This window comes from Alligator sinensis, unplaced genomic scaffold, assembly GCF_000455745.1.
Source record: "Alligator sinensis unplaced genomic scaffold, ASM45574v1 scaffold59_3, whole genome shotgun sequence".
NCBI classification, from domain to species: Eukaryota; Metazoa; Chordata; order Crocodylia; family Alligatoridae; genus Alligator; species Alligator sinensis.
Window position 1 is genome coordinate 81145 of NW_005842856.1, and position 21978 is coordinate 103122.

The 21978-nt window shown below is 43.4% G+C and overlaps 1 protein-coding gene across 1 annotated transcript in view; it reads left to right on the forward strand.

Moving 5' to 3' along the window:
* Nucleotides 1–21978, forward strand: part of LOC102382681 (ADAMTS-like protein 1) — a 211481-nt gene that overhangs the window by 69862 nt on the left and 119641 nt on the right. Inside the window, exon 9 of the mRNA XM_006035591.3 lies at nucleotides 9656–9785. Coding sequence (XP_006035653.2) covers nucleotides 9656–9785 — 130 coding nt within the window. The remainder of the gene's footprint in view (nucleotides 1–9655; nucleotides 9786–21978) is intronic.

The window sequence follows — 21978 nt, forward strand, 5'->3', positions numbered from 1 at the left end:
GATGCAGCCTCTCTCCCTTGGTGGGTTCCAAATTGATACTCAATCTCCCACCCTCCTGACCCAACAGCTAACATCTGTTAGGTTGGGAGGATCAGTCTAACTCAAAGTGTTTTCCATGAAGCAGTATGAGTTAGACCCGGGACCTACACCTCTGTCTGTACCTTCCAACTGGGGTGGGGAAGCTGAAGACCAAGTTGGTTTGGAGTCATTTTTATGCTCCTTTGACAAGCCAGAATTTGGATTAATCCTTGACACAAGTTACAGCAACCTATGCTCCTCAGTGGGGTCAGGGAGAATCCAGGGACTAGCTAAACTCAGCCAAACCCCTTTTCTACAAAACTAGTGCTGTCAGCTGGCCTCACAGGTACTAATAGGGCTGTTACAACATATCTGGTACACTGGAAGGTGATCTTACATTGGGAGAAACATTCATACTGATTGTTAAGCAAGATATGCTACATTGTGCTGCTGGGGTGGCTCAGATCATCAGGATCATGCCTGTAAATTGGGTCTATAAAACACTCTGACCCCAGGTGCAGTCAAGTGTAATTTGACAGAGGCATGCGTTTACACTGGCTTAAATTTACTGTGCAGTAAGAGGGAATAGGCCAGCATCTACCCGTGCAGCACATTATTGCTTTAGTCCCAAGTCAGTCCACACACACTGTGTTACTGTGCAGTAAGGCATCTACATGTGCGTTTCTAAGCAGTAACTACCTGGGCATAAATTTGATACCTGCATGATGCAGGTATCAGATTTACACTCGAGGCAGGGTAAGTTGCCGTATTTACTGCACTGTACAGGTGTGCACGTGTAGACGTTCTCCCATACTGAACAGTAATTTTGGTTACTGCGCAGTAAATTCACACATGTAGACGCTCTCACTCTCTTGGGATTCTCACACCTTCATGGTGCCCTTAGACTCCAAACCCCTGTCTGCCATCTGCTGCTTGATTACTGAACAGTCTGAGATGCTCCACAGGTCACCTCCCTGACTGATGGCACCTCAGCTTTACCCACCTCATCCAGGTCTTGCCAGCTTCTAGCAGAGTGTATTTTGCCAGCTAAAAGAATCACATCCTTGTCCAGTCATGTGCTCAGAAATGAGAGATCCTCCCCTTCCTTGGAAGAGGCCTGCCTGTGTGGTCAAATGTTCTGAAATCAGAGTTATCACCAACAATGAGTATGCTGTAAAAGATAATAAAGAGATTTATTATAAAAACAAGAACAAGCATAAGAAATCAGTAACCCTACTTTGAGAAATAAGCAGAGATGTAAAAATAAGCAAGCAAAGGAAATATCAGAACAATAATCTGATTTTACCCTGCATTCAAAACCTAAAAAAAATCTTCTGTCCAGCTCAACAGATCAGAAAGTAGCTCCTGCCTTTGACCTTCCTGACAGGGCTTCCTGAAAGTTCTCTTATGAGCCTGTTTCACTTAGCCCATTGGCTGAGGGCTTAAAGTCATTCCCTATGCCCAGGAGCAAACTAAAAACAAACACTGTCTCAAGGCAAAGCTTAAGTTTGATTTCTTATCTGTTCATTTAGAAACATCACCTCTTCTTGGGGAGCCCATAATATGCATATAACTTCCTGCCCCCCAAAGATGTATTTGTTTACTAAACCAGAAGTTTTTCCTGGGCTAATTATGACCAGGAAAATATGTATATCTTTTCACACAAAGATTACTAATCTTATATCCTGAAGATACTGTCTTTCATTTTATTTCTCCACTGTGATAAATATCCATCTTTGAAAACCTGTTCTCAGGTGTTATTCATACAAGTGTCTTCTTTTAAAATGTGAGCTCATTGTCTGAATGGCTAGGCTCAAGTACCTAGGACTACATCCACAAGGGTCTAATTGACTGGCGGATAAGCACTCCCATGGCAGATGCTAGTTTTCAGAGATTATTGTCCTACTAAATGCTGAATGCTACAATTCATACAGACATAATAACGATAAGGATAAATACAGATTAATGCTACCTATACATAGAGACTACACATGCCAGGTCAGTAAAACAAATTCAAGAAAACTTACATGACATTCCACAAATACTTCAAAATAGTGTAAGGTTCATGACAGGGTCCATAACATTTTTATTGAGAAATCAATATAAATATTGAGGTTTTACTCAGCATTTATATTCAAGACTGCCATTTTATGGACAATGATAATACTTCTTTAATTGTCAGCTTCCGGTGTGTTTCTTTGGGAAATCTTCACTTTCATTAGAAAGAATAAGGAAAGAGAGGCTAAAACTTCACCATGACATCAGACTGCAGGCTGTCCAAGACCTAGATTCATCTAGGGCAAAAGGAACCATCTTCCTGGAGTTATAGGGGCAGGGGTCAGAAATAGGGAAATCATGCTGTGCTGTAAACATGTTTGATGCTGTGAGAAGAAGCGGACTCTTTGTATTGTAACTGCTGCCCAATTTGTATCTGTATAACCTGCTGGTGGTAGAATATAGGTCAGCTGGATTGTGTGCAAACTGTATACTCTGGGTGGATAACCAGGCTCCCACGAACTGTGGGGCCTGTCTTATCCTAGTCAGAGTGGGGACATACCTGTGCACTATGACAGGGTGTTATTATCTAGTGGACCAGCAATATTACTTCCACACTAGATCTTTACTTCCTACTTCTTTTTTTCTTTTCTTTTCTTTTCTTTTTTTCTTTTTTTTTGCCTTTTGTAACAAATGTTCAGGATTTAACCCTAAAAGATATTTAGTGCAATTTACAAAACAGTCTTAATGGTATTCACTTGTAGCCATCCTAGGCTCTGTATCTGAGTCTGTTCCTATCTTGGGCAAATGTTAAAAGATTATCAGCTCCATAGGTGCCGACTCCGTGAATGCTCCAGAGCCCAATAACCCACCAAAAAAAAATTAATGGGTGCTCAGCACCTACAAGCCATAGCCATAGCCTCGGCTACTTGCAGACATAAAAAATAATTAAATAAAAATAATGCTTTACCAGAAGAAGTAGTGCATTACTTTGACCTGGCTCTGCAGCATCAGTAAAGATTGGGTGCTTCAGCTGGGCTTTTTGGCACTTTCAGCTAAACCTGATTCAATCAGCTATTAGATAAAAGTGTTTTTAAAAGCTTCACTAAAGTGCCCAATCCTTACAGATGCTGCAGAGCCAGTTTGAAGTAATGCGCTGCTGCTTTTGAGCATGTGCAGAGCTTGGGGTGGGAATGCACCAAGTTTAAAGTAAAGCACCATGGGGGGAGGGGGGCAGGGTTTACATCTCCAAGCACCCAGAAGCAAAAACCAAAGTCAGCACCTAGGAGCAGCTCTGAGGCTGTCTGGAGAACTCTGATTATTTATGAATATCTACTATGATAGATATTTTAGAATATTATTTAAGTTGGTACTGCCAGTAAACTGCCACTAAAATATCTAATGTAGCTACCACTCAGGCTAAATATTTGGCTGTGAACATGTCTTTAGGTTTGCTGTGGTTTGTTTTCAATAAAATACAAAAAAACATACTGCTGTCAGGATCAGAGTATATGAGTTTAGTAATACATTTCAAGTGCGCCACTCTGCATTGACCTAACTGGTTTGTAATAAAATCTGAAATCTTTTAAAAAATTACCAAGCATTTTAATGATCAGAGTTGCTTCCTTGCAGAATAAACAATAATAAAGCTACTGGATAGATACTTTAGAGACAATTGAGATAGCATGAATAAGGCAGAAGAATACACGAGCAAGAACTGGATGGTTTTAAAAATACTGGGTGCATCTTCACATGCCCCCAACTGTGCAGTTGTAACTGCCATTACTGCACAGTCCTGGTGGCACATGGGTCATTTCTGACCCTACTGCGCAGTAGCATCGGTGTCACAGTTTGTGCCTGCCAGTGCTACACCGCCATAGTGGCAAGCTACGTTGCCATAGCTCATCACTATGGCGACGTAGATTCACCCACTGTATGGAAAAGATGCACCTGCTGTATGGAAAAGAGAAACAAAAGGGTTTGTTTCTGTGAGATGCTGTGAATACTTAGTTCTTGTGAGAATCAGAGAGAGGGTTGCAATTATTACCCCTATAGGTCCCCTGTGGAAAATCAGATCCAAAATAAGTAATGTGAGATTGTTAAAAGAACGTGGGATGCTTGTGTAACAATGAACAGCAATTCATTAAATAAGTGAAATTCTTAAATAGATAAACTACAAAGAGACAATGTGGCTCCAGATCAAAGTATATGGTAGAGAAGTGCTTGAATCACAAGTTAGAGCTAAAATTGTGACGCTACCTGTTTTCATAGAGATTTGTGAAATTCATTGTTTTCATTTCATAGGAAGCCATCCAAATGTTTTCCTAGGTGTTGATTGACAGCTCCTTCTCACTTTGATTGTTATTTTCACTAACATACTGTGTGCAGTTACACCAGTACAAGAGGCTGTCCTAAATTAGTGCCAAATGTCCTGAGCACAGTGTTGTTTTGTCTGGATTGGAAGACCACCTCTGCTATGTAACCACTGTTTATCAGTTCCTTGAGTGGTCACTTATGTCATTCACTTTATTGTATTCACTTTACAGTATACAATAATGTATAAAGCAGAAAAAAATTACCTGGAAAGTTATTAAGCATTGAGAGAAAAAGAGCAGATAGTTTGGATGTGGGGAGGATGTGAAGCTCCATGACTTTGGCCAACCTGGTGGTGTGGGCCATAGCATTTTAATCCATCATTGTAGAATAGCATGTTGGTGTTTTCCAAATGGCACCAGTTTCAACTTCAAAACAGCAAAGCATATTGCAGGTTTTATTTGTACCCATGGCAGTATTATTCTTGCTCTTTCCTCATTGCTACTCAGACTTGCCCAATACTTTCATAAACATTTCCATTTTCAAAGGATGGGGGCATTTTGGAAAAGCAGTTGGTACACTGTTATGGTAGAGGAGTCATTAGAGGACAAGTCTAGCAAACTTTCTCCAATTCTGGAAAGTTAGGATGAATGCAAATTACGTACTTTCACCACACTTGAATTGCTGTGGATTGGGAGTTTTCAGCTAGGATAGAAAAACTATTAACTTTATATCTGCACCTTTGCATTTGATTTTGGTGGATCAGATCCCAAGAACCAAATTAGTTTATATGAAATGTTGTAAATGTTTAGACTTACTGCTGTAGTATATCTGAGCAGCCTATATCAATCTACCCTCATTACATCCTTGTAAGATAAAATAGCCATAGTTTCTACATGGAGAAAATGAGACAGAGACAGGGTGGTAGTTTTGCCTAATGGTGTAGTAGAAATCTGACAGAACCAGGGACAGAGCATCTAAAACTATCCAAACTCCCTTTTAGACCTCACTGCTGCTCCTACTCTGTTCCTTCCTTGATTCCAACTCTCAGCTGTGCCATTTTCCCTTGCATGATTAGAGTAGATTTTGAGCTCCAGGCACAGCAACCTGAAAACATCTATTGTCTGCAAATTCTGACTGCTATGGCATCATTTTTCATTTTCTCTGCACCTAATGCTGTGTTGTCCTAGGTTAGAATATGGCTGTTGCCCTGTGGGGTCAGGCCAATGCTCAGGCTCTCAATATCCCACTGTTACATGGGAGGGTGTGACACAATTGCATGTCTACAAACACACAAATCAATTAGGTGCATACACACACACTACCAACTCAGGCACATACACATCCAAGATTACCAGGCTAGGCACATGCATACCTATCACCAGTTCAAGCACATACATGCTCTAATGATAATGACATGAAATCATACACAATACACACATACATACAGGTTAAACACTGACTCAGGTGACAGTGTGTGTGTTGATGCCTGTGGTACCTAGGCTTGGGGTGCTTGGTAACTAAAGAGCAAGTGGCAGAGATCAGGGGAAAAGGCAGTGGGGACAAGGCAATAACAGTGGCAGAAATCAGGGGAAAAGGCAGTGGGGATAAGGCAATAACAATGACGGAGATCAAGGGGAAAGGCAGTGGAGATGAGGCAATAGCAAAGAAACAGGGGTTTGCAGTCAGAGAGGAGCTCAGGACCACTGGAGCTACAGGATCATGGGACAGGTGTTGGAGGTGGCAGTGAGCCAGAAGCAGGAGAGGGTGAAATGAGCCAGAAGTTAGAGGGACGAGGAGCAGAGATTGGAGCAGGGCTGCAGCCGTAGTAAAGCAAAACCCAACTCAGGGTTCCAAATAATAGTTTTATTAAATGAACACTGTACTGTACAGCTTGGTTCCCACACACACTCACAGAAGCACTCCCACACACACAAACACAATGGTAGCAGGAGAAAGAGACTCAGTGGAAGGGTTGGAGTCCAGGTAGGGAAGAGAAACAGAGTCCAAGTCCTTGTTTCCAAAGGGGCTGTGGGTGATAGCTACCTATCCAGGCTGGGAAGGGGTCCTCGATGGCCAATCGGGGTCTTTCTCCAGCAGGTGTTGTCCAGAGGAGGGTCGCCGGCAGGACCTCTGGGTTTATTGGCAGTGTGACGTGGAGCAGGTATGGTCCAGGTGAAGATGGCATCCCAAGGAGTCAGTCCTCACTACCCCTTTTTATGGGGCAGACTACCTATGATCTCCTATGGGGAGGGCGTGTCCAGGCAAGGTCAGCCCTGTTCCAGAGGGTTCCAGATGTTCATACTAAGCATGTGCAGCCTTGGCACAATGGTGTGTTGCCTCATCTTTTGTTTCTTGAATGCTGAGGGTCGTTCCAATGGCTGGGTCATTGGTCCAGGTATTGGTTTTGATGGTAGGGTGATTTAGTAGGGGGTCCTGCTATCATTGTATTTCACTCATCCATTCACTCTTTTTTTTCAGGCATTCAAGGAAAACCAATTACATGGGAGAGGTTACAGAATTGCAACATACTTACACAACAGGCCATGGGGACAAGATGGGAACAAGATGGGAATGGATACTTGACATCACTTTACAGACACAGGCCTAAACCATACAATATTAATATAAAACAATAAAAATCAATGCACAAATGATAGGAATACAATATAATACAATATAAAACAGTAAAAACTAATAGAAACATAACAGAACACTATTTACAATATATTAAAAAAGGGGCTTATTACAGTAATAGTATACAAGAACTTAGCTTAGCTTACCTAGTACTACTTGTAATCACTTATAAGGGATAGAGAGGGCAGAGGGAAAGTCAGAAATAGTTGGGGAAGGGGAGGGAATGCATTTTAAAAATAAAACAAAAATGGTGTTTTGCTACATGGCATATAGTTGTTAAGGACCTGCCTTCATTCAGTGATCACATGCCCTCTTCACAAGTACATACTGTTAGACCCCAACTCCATGCAGCACCCAACAACTAGGGAGACAATGATCCAATTGCTCATGGATCCTGTGGTGGGCCAGTAAAGGGTGCTCCTGCCACCCACCTCACTGCACCCAACCACCTTCCAGGATCTGAGTGCCTCCCTGGGGGCACCTCATGTCTGCTCAACCTCCTTCCTGGAGCACACCTGCTAGTCTGGGGGTAGAACTGCCACCACCCAGGGATGGGCTTGATTCTGGCACTGCACCCCCTGGGAAACACAAGCCTAGTAGCTCTCGAGGATACTTGACTCACTTCAAGAACTTGGGGTGCTTCCCTCAGTCGGAAGCACAAGTAGTGGTCTCCCTTAGTCAGCTGAACTAAGGGGACCCCAAGGCATAATCTAGACCCACTCCCAATAATTCTCCCATGCTAGGTACAGAGGAGAACTTCATTGGTTACAAGGAGTAGGGTTGGAATAGAATACAGAGTTGAGTAGTATCAGAGAAATCCCATAGAGCAACCAGGGTGGCTGGAGTAGCCTTTGATCACGCATCTGAGTTACAGCAAACTATATATCTAGTTAGATCTCAGGTAGCTTACCCACAAGTATCATCCAGAGGCAGGTGGTGATTCCCTCTGGAGGCAGGCAGTTCATTGATCATGAGTTTTGAGAGAGAGAGAGCAAGTTTCAGATGGTCCAGCTCTTCTCTCTCTCTGAGTTTTCCTCATGGCTGCTGCCCCCTCCTCCTGGGCAGTCCTTAACTTATATAGCCCTTATGACCTCATTTACCTGATCCAATGGAGGCCAGCACCTGTTGGCTGTCAGCCAGCCAATTTGAAATGCATCACTGGTTGCTGGGCAGACTGGCAGTCTCTATCCCACCAGGGAGCCCAAGTCCCTCACCCATGTATGTGATGCCAGTCACGTAGGCAGAGGGAGCAGGTTTCCCCCCTCCCTCAGGAATGTATCCAGCTCAGGTTACCTAAAGAGATAGGGTAAGGTTTGTATCCCCTGCTGGGCCCATCCTAACCAAATTGTCACAGAGCAGAGTTTTTGGGGAGAAACAGAGGTGGCCTTCTGCCACACATCCTGTTACTCATTAGCCAGAGCAAGCAGGAAGCAAACACCAGCACACATTGCTCGTAACAGTTTTATTCAAAATGGAGACCGCTTCGGGTGAGCTCCCTCACAGACACACAGCCTGTGAACATGGGGAGCAGCAGTGAACATTAGTTTTTTCACATTTTATACACCTTGCTTCATGCTCATTAACATTCACTCCACCTTCTGTTCCAGCCATTTCTCCTCCCATCTCAAGCTCCGCCTCTGTTTACTGTTTACTTCATTAGCCTGGAATTGCCTATGTATTTCATTCATTTACATGTCTCTCTGTTAAGAACACATGCATAAGACTTTGACCTCCGCTTCTTTCGGTCACTTGCTGGTTCTTTCTGATTTCTTGCTGACTTCAGCATCACCTCCAAGGCCTTGCTTCTGCTTTATCTCCTGACGATAGCTGGTGGGCTGCATCTTGTTTTTCTTACACAAGGAATCGTGCATCTTGCACACTACCCCATTATTAGAAAACTGCTTGCTTAAGCATTTGCAAGGTTATTCTTAATACATCATTTTGCTTTGTGACCAGCAGCTTTTGCTGAGACACAGAAAAAAGCCTTTATTCAGTTGCAAATCCAGTGCTCCCTAAAATCCAGATACTGTCACCCTAACATATACTTTGGTTGATTACATGTTAGAGGTTCAGTGATTGAAGGACATTTGTTCTGTGTGTTTGTTTTCGTTTTGATGATCTTTTTCTGAGATGGAAAGTCCCTATTGAGTTTGATAGCAAGGGACGCCTCCCCTGTACTTATATAGTTGGACCTCTTCCCAGCTGGGTGAGGAACAGGACAGAAGGAGAAGCAATGGATAATGCATCCCTAGGGATGGTTGTTTCTGAAGAGTTACAGATGTAGTGAATGGAGGTTTCCTTTTAAAACAAGAGGCAGAGGAAACTGCCCCCAAGAAGCCTCCCCCCCAACCAAGAAGCAACCATTGGCATGCCAAACATCCTACTTTGCTCAATTTGTCATGCTTTTAGAGCTAGTGGTCAGCATGAAACAGCTTGTATTGTACACCAAGTGGCAGAAGAGCATGATCAAAATAGGTCACGCTACCATTTGAGTGGCAGCCCCCGCCCCAGCCACCTGTTTCACAGAAATGTCTGAGTGAAACCTGGTGACAACCCTGAATATCACACAGTTTTCTGATACACAGCAGCTCCCACAGCAGCTTAGCAGTCCTCCTGCTAGTGATGTGTTTATACTTTATCACTCCCTGTGGGTTGTGTGCACTGACTCCTGACTGTAGAATGTTGTGCGCAGGTGTCCAGGAAGCAGTGGTGACTTGCCTGAACAAACAGATAAGAGAGATTACAGATGAAACTCTATGTGTGACCAGTCGCCGTCCTCCACAGCTATTAAAAGCCTGTAATCTGGAGCCCTGTCCCCCAAGGTAGGCTGCTTGTATTATTTCCTTCAATAGCACATGTATACAGGAGAGGAGTAATTATCATTAACTGATGCCTTCCAATGAATGTGCAGCCTCCCACATTCCCAGTGAAACTAGGAAAGTGGGGTCATATTTGCTGGTATGAACCAGGACTTCAGTGAAATGACTATAATTTCTATAATTGAAAACAAGGCCTGAAGTATTTAACCCAATTACATCTTCCCAAATTCAGTTTTCTGGGCCAAGCAGAGATGATTTAACTGTGTGAAATTCCATTGACTATTATACAGAAATTCAGACTAGATGATCTAATGGTCCCTAATGGCCATAAAATCCACGGGTCTAAGTGCTACATGGATGTAAGTCTTACTAATGCTTGTAATAATAACAATTCCAAGATTGTTCAATGGGATTTGGAGGTACCACATCAAAAAACAAATCTAATACACCAGCATGAAGTGATTCCAGCATAATGTTAATACTGTCCTAAGCCATTTAAACAATAGCAATAATATAAGAAACAGAGCACAAAGGAAATATTCCTATCTCCCCCGGAGACACATATCTCTACTGTATTGTACTAATTAACCTCCGTGGGTCTTAGTCTTAATACAGACATTCCATTTCTCCTGGGAGAGTCACTGATCTCCCAGGAGAAACTAAGAGTGTACAGATGTTCCCAGTTTTTTCTCCCACAGAGAAATGGCCAGTCTAGGATAAAAATAACGTGTGAACAATCAGTGTTAAAATAACTTCCAGAATAGTTTCTTATGAGCAAGTGAATGTCTGTACACATTCTCTTTTGAAATAAACCACAGCACAGTCCTCTAGCATTCCAGGCTGCTTTGCTCCTGCCCCCCTCAGAAGATAGTATGTTGCTTTACTACTCCAGCCAAGCAGAGAGTAGAGCATGTCTCCTTCAAAATCCCATATTATACAGCAGGGAGACACAGACTGGCCATGAGTAGTCTGGGTCAGCCAATCAGGGATGCTCTGTTCTCTGCTGCTATCTATTACCATGCTGAGATGTGTGCCCAACCCCCCCCACGCACACCAGCTGTGCAGTGTCAGCATTGCAAGTTCTTGACTCTTCAAGGGCTCAGACTTCAAATGTCTGTTCAGGCATCTCTAGATATTTTTTCTGCAAGAAGAACAAACCCAAGAGAATTCTCCCAAGTGATTTGAATGTGTATATGTAGCCTTAATTTGTTTAGTAATACAGAACAGCACTGAAACTAATGAAGAGCAAACTCAGAGAAGCATCCAAATATTTGCCTGTTGATTTGAACATTGTCTAGACCTGCCTGAAAGACTGGAGATCACTTCCTTTGACTCCCATCATTTTTTATAACCCACAAAAGGCCTCAAGAGCATATTTGTTTCTGTCCTTAACTGTCCTAGTGAAGGATACTGTGGAAAACCCTAACCTTAAAATTAGCAAACCTAAACCTAGAAAAAGGGCAGGGCGCCATATTTATATCACTTCTTAAAAAAAATATATTTTAAAAGGTTCTTCTTTAGTTTTCATTAGATCTTTCCAAATCTAGAGAGAATTGTATGTTTACATTTATAAACTGCATATCTTTCTAATTGTCTAAAGCTTGATTCATAGTTATACTGAAGCTCAAATACATACTTCTGGCAGCATAAAGAATCCTTGAAGTGAGTTTAAGTAATATATGACTATTTAAAAGCCCTTCTACATGGGCAGTGTGGTATAAGAGAAGCCCTACTGTATGCAAGAAGCTGTTCCTTAATCTCTACATATGTTGCATAATTATGTTGTCATATAAATAGGCTTGGGGTGCAGTGTGATCCTGAAGCTAGAAATCAAATGTGTCCAGCATCAAAGAATACTAAAGATATTTGGACAAAGGAAGTAATTTGATTGGATGACAGAAATTTTGAATTGAGTCATAATGACAACCAAATGGACTGAACTTCTTAGCTAAATATTTCAGAACCTGTATTATAAGTATACATTTAGTAAAATGAACTCCTGAGCAGTTGTGCTCTGTTAAACAGTGCGCGCGCACGCACACACACACACACACACACAATTGTTCTCATTTATAAAGCAATTTGAAGATGGAAAGAACTATGAAAATACTAAATGGTACTACCGTGTCTCTCTATAGGTATCACCTATGTACCCGTAACTTAGTGGAGACAGAACTTATTGATGGGGAATTTCTGTTTTAAATAAAGGGAGAGAAAAATGTCTATGAAGTCTAGTATAAAAGTGAAAATATCCATTGACTGAGGGGCCCAAAGCCTGTACTAGGCCTGAGGGGATCTGAGTTTGAGTCTTTCCCCTTTCAGATGGTGCCAGCTCTGCCAGCAGTGCAAAACATCACCCTTTTTGTCCTGTACCTGGAAGTATAGAATTAGTCAAGCAAGTGAAATTTGGAGGGGCCCATCTGGTGTTTTTTGCTTACAGTGTTTCTCTTATGGTTGACATACTGGACCAGATCTTCTGGGAATGGACTTACTCCTAGGTGCTTTTGTTCGTGTATTCATACACTGAAGAATCTATCTATTATAGCAAGATGTTTTTTTCAATATTATTTTAAAAATACAAACAAAATAAATATGTCTTGAAGCTTTTTTTGGCAGGGACCAGCCATATAATGTGTTTGTGCAGGAGTTAACATAACAAGGCCTTTGTTCATGAATGGAGCTCCTAGGGGTAATACAAGTGGAATACAACTAACAAATAGTCATTGTAATAGTACATCTGGTCTAGTGGAAATTCTGTGCATGAATGATGCTACCCAGGAGATCTAAACTTAACTTATGTCTAGATCTAGTTGAATTCTCTCCCCCCCACCTCCAGTGCGCCCACTTCTCCCCACATCCTTGTGTCATTAGCGAATTTGGACAGCGTGCTTTCCATGCCCACCTCCAAGTCGCTGATAAAGATGTTGAATAGCACAGGCCCGAGGACCGAGCCCTGGGGATCTCCACTGCCCACATCCCTCCAGGTCGAAAACGACCCGTCCACCACCACTCTCTGGGTGCGACCATCAAGCCAATTTGCCACCCATCTGACTGTGTAGGCATCAATGCCACAATCGCCTAGTATTTTTATGAGAATGAGGTGAGAAACAGTGTCAAAAAGTCCTTCTTGAAGTCTAGGTAGACAACATCCACCTCAACGCCCACATCCAAGGAGTTGGTGACCTGGTCGTAAAAGGAAATAAGGTTAGTCAGGCAGGATCTGCCCACAGTGAACCCTGTTGGTTCCCCCTGAGCATTACCTCCCATGCTGGGCCCCCACAGATGTGCTCCTTGATAATTTTCTCAAAGGTCTTCCCAAGGACTGAGGTGAGACTAACTGGCCTATAGTTACCTGGGTCCTCCTTCCTCCCCTTCTTGTAAAAGGGGACTACATTGTCCCTTTTCCAGTCCTCTGAGACCTGATCAGAGCACCACGAGCGCTCATACAGCTGTGCCAGGGGTCCTGCTATGTCGTCTGCGAATTCCTTCAGTACCCTTGGATGAAGAGCATCCAGATCTGCTGATTTAAGCATGTCCAGCCCCTCCTAAAGTTCCCTAACTAGATCGTCCCTGACCCTGGGCAATGCACTGTGTCCCCTGAGCCTGTCTGTAATCCTAGTGGGGGAGAAAAATGGAGGCAATGAATTCGTTGAAGAGATCAGCTTTTTCCTTTGCTGCAATCACCAGATTGCCAAGCCTGTCCTGTAGGGGCCCCACGTTACCTGGTGCCTTCTTCTTACTCCCTATGTATTTAAAAAAGGACTTTCTGTTATCCTTTATTCTGGTCGCCAGCCCTAGTTCCGGCTCTGCCTTGGCCTTCCTAACTGCCTCCCTGCAATCACGAGCAACAGACGTGTAATCCTCCTTGGTGATAGCCCCCTGCTTCCACTGATTCTATGCCACCTTTTTTGCCCTCAGGCACTCCTGGATGCCTTTACTGAGCCAGGGGGGCTTTTTAGCACTCTTGCCCCCTTTGGTTCGCATTGAGACTGACTCACTCTGAGCTCGGAGGATCGTTTCCTTAAGGAACAACCACTCATCCTGGACTCCCATCTCATTGAGGCTCTGAGTCCCCAGTGTCTCTCTTACTAATCTCCTTAGCTCATTGAAGTCAGCCTTCCTGAAGTCAAGGACTTTTGCCTTACTGCTTGCTTTCACCACCCTGTGCCAGATAGTAAATTCCAGCAGACGATGGTCACTAATGCCTCGGTAGTCAAGCAGCCGCAGATCCCTCATGAGGTCATCGCCTGTGGCAAGGACCAAGTCCAGCAAGGCATTTCCTCTGATGGGATTGTGTATGTCCTGGGTTAGGTGGAGGTCCTGTATGCAGGCTAAAAAACTACCTGAGCATTCAGACCTGGCTGACTGATCCTCTCAGCAGATGTCTGGGTAGTTTAGGTCACCCATGACAACCACATCCCTTGTCCTTACAGCCTCCGTGAGCTGACCTGAAAATTTCAGGTCCAGCTCATCCCCCTGTCCTCCTCATGCTCATTCCTCTGCTCTTTGCACAGCTCCCTGCTCTCACTCTTGGCTGTGTAACTTTTATGTGGCCCCTTTGGCCTGTAAAGCCTCTCATTCCCACCGCACTAATCAGTTCCTCTCTCTCTCTCCTTTGATGTTCCTTTGTAAAACATGCTCTCATGAATGCTTCCAAAACTGTTCTTCTCCCCACCAGTATGAGCACTCCTTTAGATTTGAATGATCCTGTGTTGCAGTATGTGTAATGAGAAAGATACTCAGTGAATGTAAATTACCATGGCTCCCCTGGATAATAGATTCATGTTAGACAGTAAGGCTAGAGACAAAAGTAACACATAAGCTGGTTTAAGTGATCAGAAACTGGTTTAAACCTGTAACACAACAGAAGTTTGGTGCACATAAACCAGGTCTGGTCATTTTGAAAGTGGTTTATGGAACTTCTGTCCCAGATCCCTTCCTGGTTTAACAGTCCCCTAGCATCCTAGTATGCTTTGCAGCACTGGGCTATGCTGCCCGCTCCAGTGGAGCAGGGACTGCTTCACCCCTCTGCTCCTTAGCTTGCTTCCTGCCTGTGTGTGTCAGTTCATAGTGACAGGGAGAAAGGAAACAGATCCCCAGTCTCCCTAGCTGGAGTCTACACAGCACATGGAGGGAGGGAAAGCCCCTGTGGTGGGGGCTTTGCAGACCCTGGCAGCTCTCTCCCCTCCCCTTCTCCCTTCTCAGCTGCTGATTGCTTCAGTGGCTGCCACAGGAGGGAGGGAAAAGCAGTTCTCTGGGCTGGGTGCCTGCCTGTGCAGTCCAGCATGAGAGCACCAGGGAGCTGAGGGGAATTCTCCCTTCCAGAACCACAGAGCTGCTTGCCTCAGCCCCTGCAAGTCTCAGGCAGCTTCAAGGAGCGAAGGGAAATTCTCCTGCTGCTCTGCAGCTGGTTTTGCCTTAGCTGCTGCAAGTCTGAGGCAAAACTAATGCAAGGGAGCAGAGGAATTTCCCTGTGTTCCCTGAGCTATCCCTGAGACTCAGTGCAGCTAAGGCAGGGGTTGGAGAGGGGAACAATTCCCCTCAGCTCCCTGGGGCTGCTCAAGGCTGGGGGTCCTGGGTGGGGTAGGAGGAAGCCCCCCAAGGTGGATGCTCCTGGGTGCCTCCATGCTGGGCTGCAGGGGCAGGCACCTGGCCCAGAGGACTTCTTCTCCCTCCCTCCTGTGGTGCCCGCTAAAGCAATCAGCAGCTGGGAAGGGGGAGGTGGGGAATTCCCCTCAGGTCCCCAGGGCTGCCTGGGCTGGTGGGCTAGCACCTGGACAAGGAGTTCCTGAACCCCCTGTGGAGGGACAGCAGGGATCTGGGGACACTTGGCTGGGCTTGCAATGACCAGCAGGCTGGAAGATGTGCTCTAGCGCCCCCCACCTACTGGCCCGAGTCAGTGCAGGCCTCCCTCTGCCTTTCCCAATTGAAAAATAAAAGTCAGCTCAGTTTGTTATCAGTTTAACTTACACAGCATAAAGGAAGATGCCTAGATTGAATCGATTCAGCCTCAGGCTTTTTGACTGTCTGTACTTAGCCTAAAGAGTCAATTCTCTCTTAGAGAGAGAACTCCTTCCCACTCTGACAGTATAAAAGATCCTTAAGGTGAGCATAAATTACATTTTGTTGTTCCTCAGGTTATGGTGTAAAACATATTTGATGTAGTCTGAAACTCGCTAGGTCACTCTCTGGCTATAACAGTACAGAACTCAATATGAAATACAAAACCAGGCTGAGATACCAGAAAAATACAAAGGCTTTTAGGCCACGCTGCGCTCCAGGCTGCTATGGATATATTTCTAGATTCAGAGTAGCTCAGGTTTGTCTACACCAGGAATGTCAAACCCACCTGGGGCCAAATCTGAACTGTGGGGCATCTCCCAAGATGGACCTGCAGGGCCAATGGCCACTGCAGCAGATCTGGCGGTGGAGGCAGGGTTCCAGCAGTAACGGGGTCTGAAGGCAGTGACACAAGTCCAGCAGCCACAGGGTGAGTGAGGGCTGTAGCTGTCTGCACAGCCCTTGCTCACCCCCCTGCCATCCATGGCCATGTCCATTAGACATGAGATTCAAGCATTTGGGGTTCCTTAGCACAGGAATGTTGTTTCCTAAGGAACCTTGTCAAATGCCATGTACACTAATGGCAGACAAGGGTCTTTGGGTGAATCTGATATCTTTTATTAGACCAACTTAAATAGTTGGAAAACATTTTTTAGCAAGCTTTCAGGTTAAAAAATCCTTCGTCAGGCTGAGGAAGTCTCTGCAGTTAGTGTGTGCTCTTCCTGGATGGCATGCATCATAAAGAAGCCAGAGGCAGTCAGTGAAGATGTAAATTGAGGAGTCAGTGGGTGAGAGACAGGCAGGGTGAGAAGGGGGATGAATGTAGCAGTTAAATAGTGGAGAGGTACCTGGGGAGTCAGATGTCAGGCAGGTTATAATGTGTCATAAATCCAATGTCTATATTTAGTCCATGATTTTTTGTATCCAGGAGGTTGATGAAGTGGAGTCCATAGGCTCGTCTCTGAGAAGTGTTTTGTAAGTTTCCTTTGAGGATCAGGACTGAGAGACTGGGGAGAGAGTGGTTTTCTTGTGAGAAATGTGCCCCCACAGGTTATTATGTATTCTTGTCTTTGACAGATCTCCGATGTGCATTCATTTTGGTGTGCAGTTGTTGTTTGGTCTCACCTACGTATTTTCCATCAGGGCATTTGGTGTATTGGATGAGATGCATTACATTTCTAGAGGTGCAGCTGTAAGATGCAGGGATGCTGATGGCTCTGTTGTGGGGTGTAGTAAATGTGGGGTGATGGAAATGTGTTGGCAGGTTTTGCATTTCTTGTCGATGTGTTCTACACCATAGGAAGTTTGCTTCTGGTGATGAGGTTAGTGAGGTTCAGTGCTTGTTTGAAGGCTAGGATGGGTGGTTCTGGGAAGATCTCTTTAAGAATAGGGTCTCTTTCTAGTATGGGTTACAATTTTTTGAGGATTTTCCCTATGGATTTGAGGGAGGGGTGATATATTATAACCAGCTGTGTGCAATTTGTGGCGGGGGGGTTCTTCTGTACTGCAGCAGTTCTTCACGTGGTATCTGGGTGGCTCTTTCAAATGTGCGATCTACCTCTCTGGAGGAGTGTCCTTGTTGGGTGAAAGCCTTTTTAAGATTGGTGAGGTGGCGATCCCGGGTGTTCTCAGTGTTGATGGTATCTGAGGGCTTCGCTGTATATCACAGCTTTTTTGGTGTGTTTAGGGTGATTGCTGGTTCTGTGCAGATATGTATGTTGGTCTGTGGGTTTCTTGTATAACGTGATCTGTATTTTACCATTCTGGATATTGATCATCGTGTCTAGAAAGGACATGTTGGTGCTGGAGTATTCAAGAGATAGCTGGATGGAGGGGTGGTGATTCTTGAATTTCTGATGGATCTCAAGCAGAGATTGCAGGTTTTCAGTCCAAATGATGAAGATGTTAACGACATTCAAGAGTTTGATGGTGCAGTCCTTGAGAAATTCTTCTTCCAGGTGGTTCATAAAAAGGTTGGGGCTATTTTGGTGCCCATAGCTGCACCCATGGTCTGGAGAAAGTATTGGTTATTAAAAGTGAAATTGTTGTGTGTGAGGATGACGTGTAAAAGGTCAGTAAATCTTTGGGTGTGTACTCTGAGTTGTAATCTTGCTCTTGTAGATATGTACGGTAGGCTTGGATGCCATCCTGGGGTGGGAAGTTGGTGAATAAGCTGGGAACATCCATGGTGGCTAGGGGGGTGTTACTGGGAAGATGGTCTATGTTTTTCAGTTTCTGTAGAAAGTCTGTAGTGTCTTGGACAAAACTTGCTCTTTGGGTGACAAGCAGTTTTAGGATTGATTCAACGAAACCTGATATTTCCTCAGTTAGGGTCCCATGGTTGGAAATGATAGGTCTGCTAGGACCTATCTGTTACACTATCATGTACACTAATGGAATTTTGTAAATATCAATTAACATTAATTACAATAGTCCCCATGGATGATGAAATCAAAAAGGGATTTGTTTTAATATCATCAGAAGATTAAAGAGAAATTTTGATCCAGAAATTTGATTGAAATGCTGGCCCTGATTAAGCCATTGGGATTTTTCTTCTTGGCATTAATGGGCCAAGATTTTTACATCTTGTGCTTTGTAGCTATGAACTTAGGCCGCTAAGAGAGAGGTTCCTGAACTGAAGTCTGTGAACTACTGGTGGTTTCCAGAGCTTTTGCTGACAGTTTCTGGAGAGAGCTTTCTGGTGTCATGGTGCTGGCTCTTCCTGCTTGATTCCAGCTGCTAAACTGCATTAAAAGAAGCTAAAAATACATGAATCGCTTTTCTAATATGATCTTGCCATGTAAATGACTGCTCTAGTTGCGCACCTCTGAAGAGTAGGGCAGGGAGTCTGCTGGAAATAGCAAATGTGAGGGTAACAGATAATCCCTAAAATTTGGAAATATAGTTCACACTGGGAAAGGCAGGGAAGACAAACTGCTGCAGTGAGCATTCAGGTACCAAAAGCGACACAATATAGTTATGCTTTGATTCTAATACCCTTTAAGACTTTCCTATTGGTTTAAGAGTGAGAACATTTTTTCTGAGTAGGTTCCATGTGCTTTGGAGATTTTTATGGTTAGGCACCTAATGAAGAAGGTAGGCCTTTTCAAAATAGAATCTAACCATAGGAGGAATTTAAAAGAAGGTATTTCATTCTGTTTGCTATGTCACCATTTTTCTTGGGCCCCTAAGATCCCAGGGTGAAGATGTATGGTGACTCCTACTTTCAAAAAATGAAAGAGATTAAAAAAAAAAAGTAATAGGTTGAAGGACTGCAGTCGACACTAGGTGCTTACCTTTCCCTGAACCATTTTTCTACATCTCCAAACACTGATTTGAAATTAGATTATGGTATTATTATTGATTTATTCTCAGCTGCTCTGGAGTTCCTTGTAGTGACACAATGGATTAAATGCTAGAATTCAGAGATTATAAATACCTGATTAGATTTACAATAGAATTTAAGTGAATCTAAGGTAGCTAACTCCCACTGAAATTCTGGGCTGATTCCTGAGCAGATTGATGCTATGAATTCATTGGGTAATAAACCGAAACCAAAGCACAAAACTCAGCCTTCAGAGATTCACAGCTATAGGAAGTCGGCAAAAGTCTATTGCCTTGTGTTTTGACAGAAGGCTTTCAGGACCTGAAGAAGTTTCATGCAAAACTTGCCTAGTTTTGTTTCCAAGTCCAAACCTCAAAATAGCTAAGTTTCCTGGGGTTTTTGATTTTGTTGAGAAAAGATACTGTGTGCCTTGCTTCAGGAACAATGGGAGAAATACAACCCAGTGACTTTTTCCTCTACTCAAGCAACAGAAGCTGAAGCAAGAAATAGTAGAACACAGAGGGCATTTGCAGTTTTTAATCTTGTACTCATTGCCTAGATACAGTGATTATGGCACATTTAAAATAGACCAAAATGTCCTTTTATTAGAATTATGATACCCATATTTGTTATTTCTGAGTAGGTTCCATATGGTCCACAGACATAGACAGATGGAGGTCCTGATTATACAGCAGAATTAACTCCACGAATCTCCATGAAGTTATAGCACTTAATTTATAGCACAGTGGCTGCATCTACATGAGACACTGACTGCGCAGTAGCCGAAGATTACTTACTGCTCAGTAGGGTCATGTGGCAGAAACCGTGACATGATGCTACTGTGCACTAGTTTCAGGCTACTGCACAGTGTCACAAAAAAGCCATTCATTGGCACTACTGTGCAATAACGTGGGTTACTGCACAGTCATTTAGTACTTATTTATACAATTACTAAATGACTGCACAGTAATGACTGCACAATCAGCATCTCATGTAGACACGGCCAGTGACAGCAGAATTGGTCCTTAAGCAAGTGAATAGCAAAGACAGAATAGACCTGCCTACCAACAGACTCTGAAGAGCCTATTAGTTTTAAAAAAAAATTAAACAACTTTTCTTCCAACTGTGTTGTAAGAGAGATTTTTGTTAGAAGTAAAACATGTGCTTTCCCTGTAACTCTAATTGTATTTTAAATTATTCTAAAACTAGTCTGAAGAATTCCTTTCCACTGGTGTCTTTACTCTTTCTTGAGAGCAAAACACCCCAGGTCTAAAAGTATTTCTCTTACTAGTCTTCCCCAAAATACAGAGGAAGTTATTTAATCAGATATAATTGCCTGTGTTTATAACAGGAGTGGCATGAACAGCTAATAGTAAACCAGTGCACTCTACCAAAAGGCAGAAAGAGAATGTCATAGCTGTGTTATTAATTATAACTCCTCAGTAGTTTGGTCAATGTGTGTTGAAAAGATTTGGTAAACGTGTGTGCATGACTAATAGAACAAAGGAGGTGATGCTCCCCCTCAATTTAGTCAATTTAGTACACCCTCAAATTGGAGTATAATTTGACCATGGCCTACCGCAGTTTTTGCTTATAGACTGGTTTATGATGCGTATGTGCTTACTTCCTGGTAGAGACTTTGCCAACCATAGAGAGGACAATTTCCCCTTCATTTTTCTTTTCCTGGCACTGTTGATTTCCTGTTTGCAGCCACCTTGCTTTCCACCCTTCTCTTTTCTAATGCCCACTCTAATGAGAACCTAATACTTACTGCCACATAATATTTTTCGGTATTTAGAAGAAATACACTCTCCCTTCCTCAGTTCCCACTATAACCTCTTATTCTTGGTTTCCTCTCCCTGAATGTATTCTCAGTTTCCCCGGGTATAAATTCACTGCCTCAGCAAAAGGAATTTACTTTTTGGACTACAAAAGGAAAGATTTCCTAACCACAGCTCTAAAGAGGGAGTCTCTGCATGAGCCATAGAAGTTTAATATACTGCACAGGGAATGGCACAGTTGTTTCACAGTTGTTGTATTAATGCCTTGCAAAATCTCACAATTGGCTTGTGAATGATTATTTAGATTTTTAAAAGAGCAGCAGCTTGATATTGTGAAACCTACAATGAAACAGAGAATTGTGACATTGTGTCATCTTCAAGTCACAACTCAAGGAAAGTATCTTGTTATAGTAGTACACTGAGGAATTTCAGGTGCTTGTGGAGTGATGAAGATTTCCAAAAGAAAGGAAAGGACATAAACTAGAAAAAGAAAAATCAGTCCTAACATACTCAGGAGAAACTCTGAGCATTACTTATGCAACCACAAAGAATCACCCCTTGTGGTGATCACGCTTGTTCTTCAAGTCAATTTTGGGAGAAATAAGTTGCTTTTCATCTGTAATAGAATTTGAACTAAATTAAATTCTCACGGAAAGTGCCAGGTTGAGAAAGCAAAGAACTGTGTACCAGCAAGTAGACATAATGGGCACGTCCACATGAGCATGCACATGCCTCTTGCCACATCTCAAACCCCTTTGAGATGCAGCAAGAGGCACGTGTGGGACAAAATTACACCCCTGGATATCCAGGGGTAAAAACACCCCACTTCGCAGAACAGTGGGGCAAACATAGGAGCAAACAGTGGAGCAAACATAGGAGTCAGTCCTCCGGAAGAGAGACTGGTTTCAGCCAGTGCTCTGTGGTGCTCCTGCTACCCCTCAGCGCTGTCCAAGGTAAGTTAGGGAATGGGGGTGGGGGGTTTATGGGGGGGGTGTGAGGGGTGGCAGGGGGAATGTCGAAGGGTGTTGGG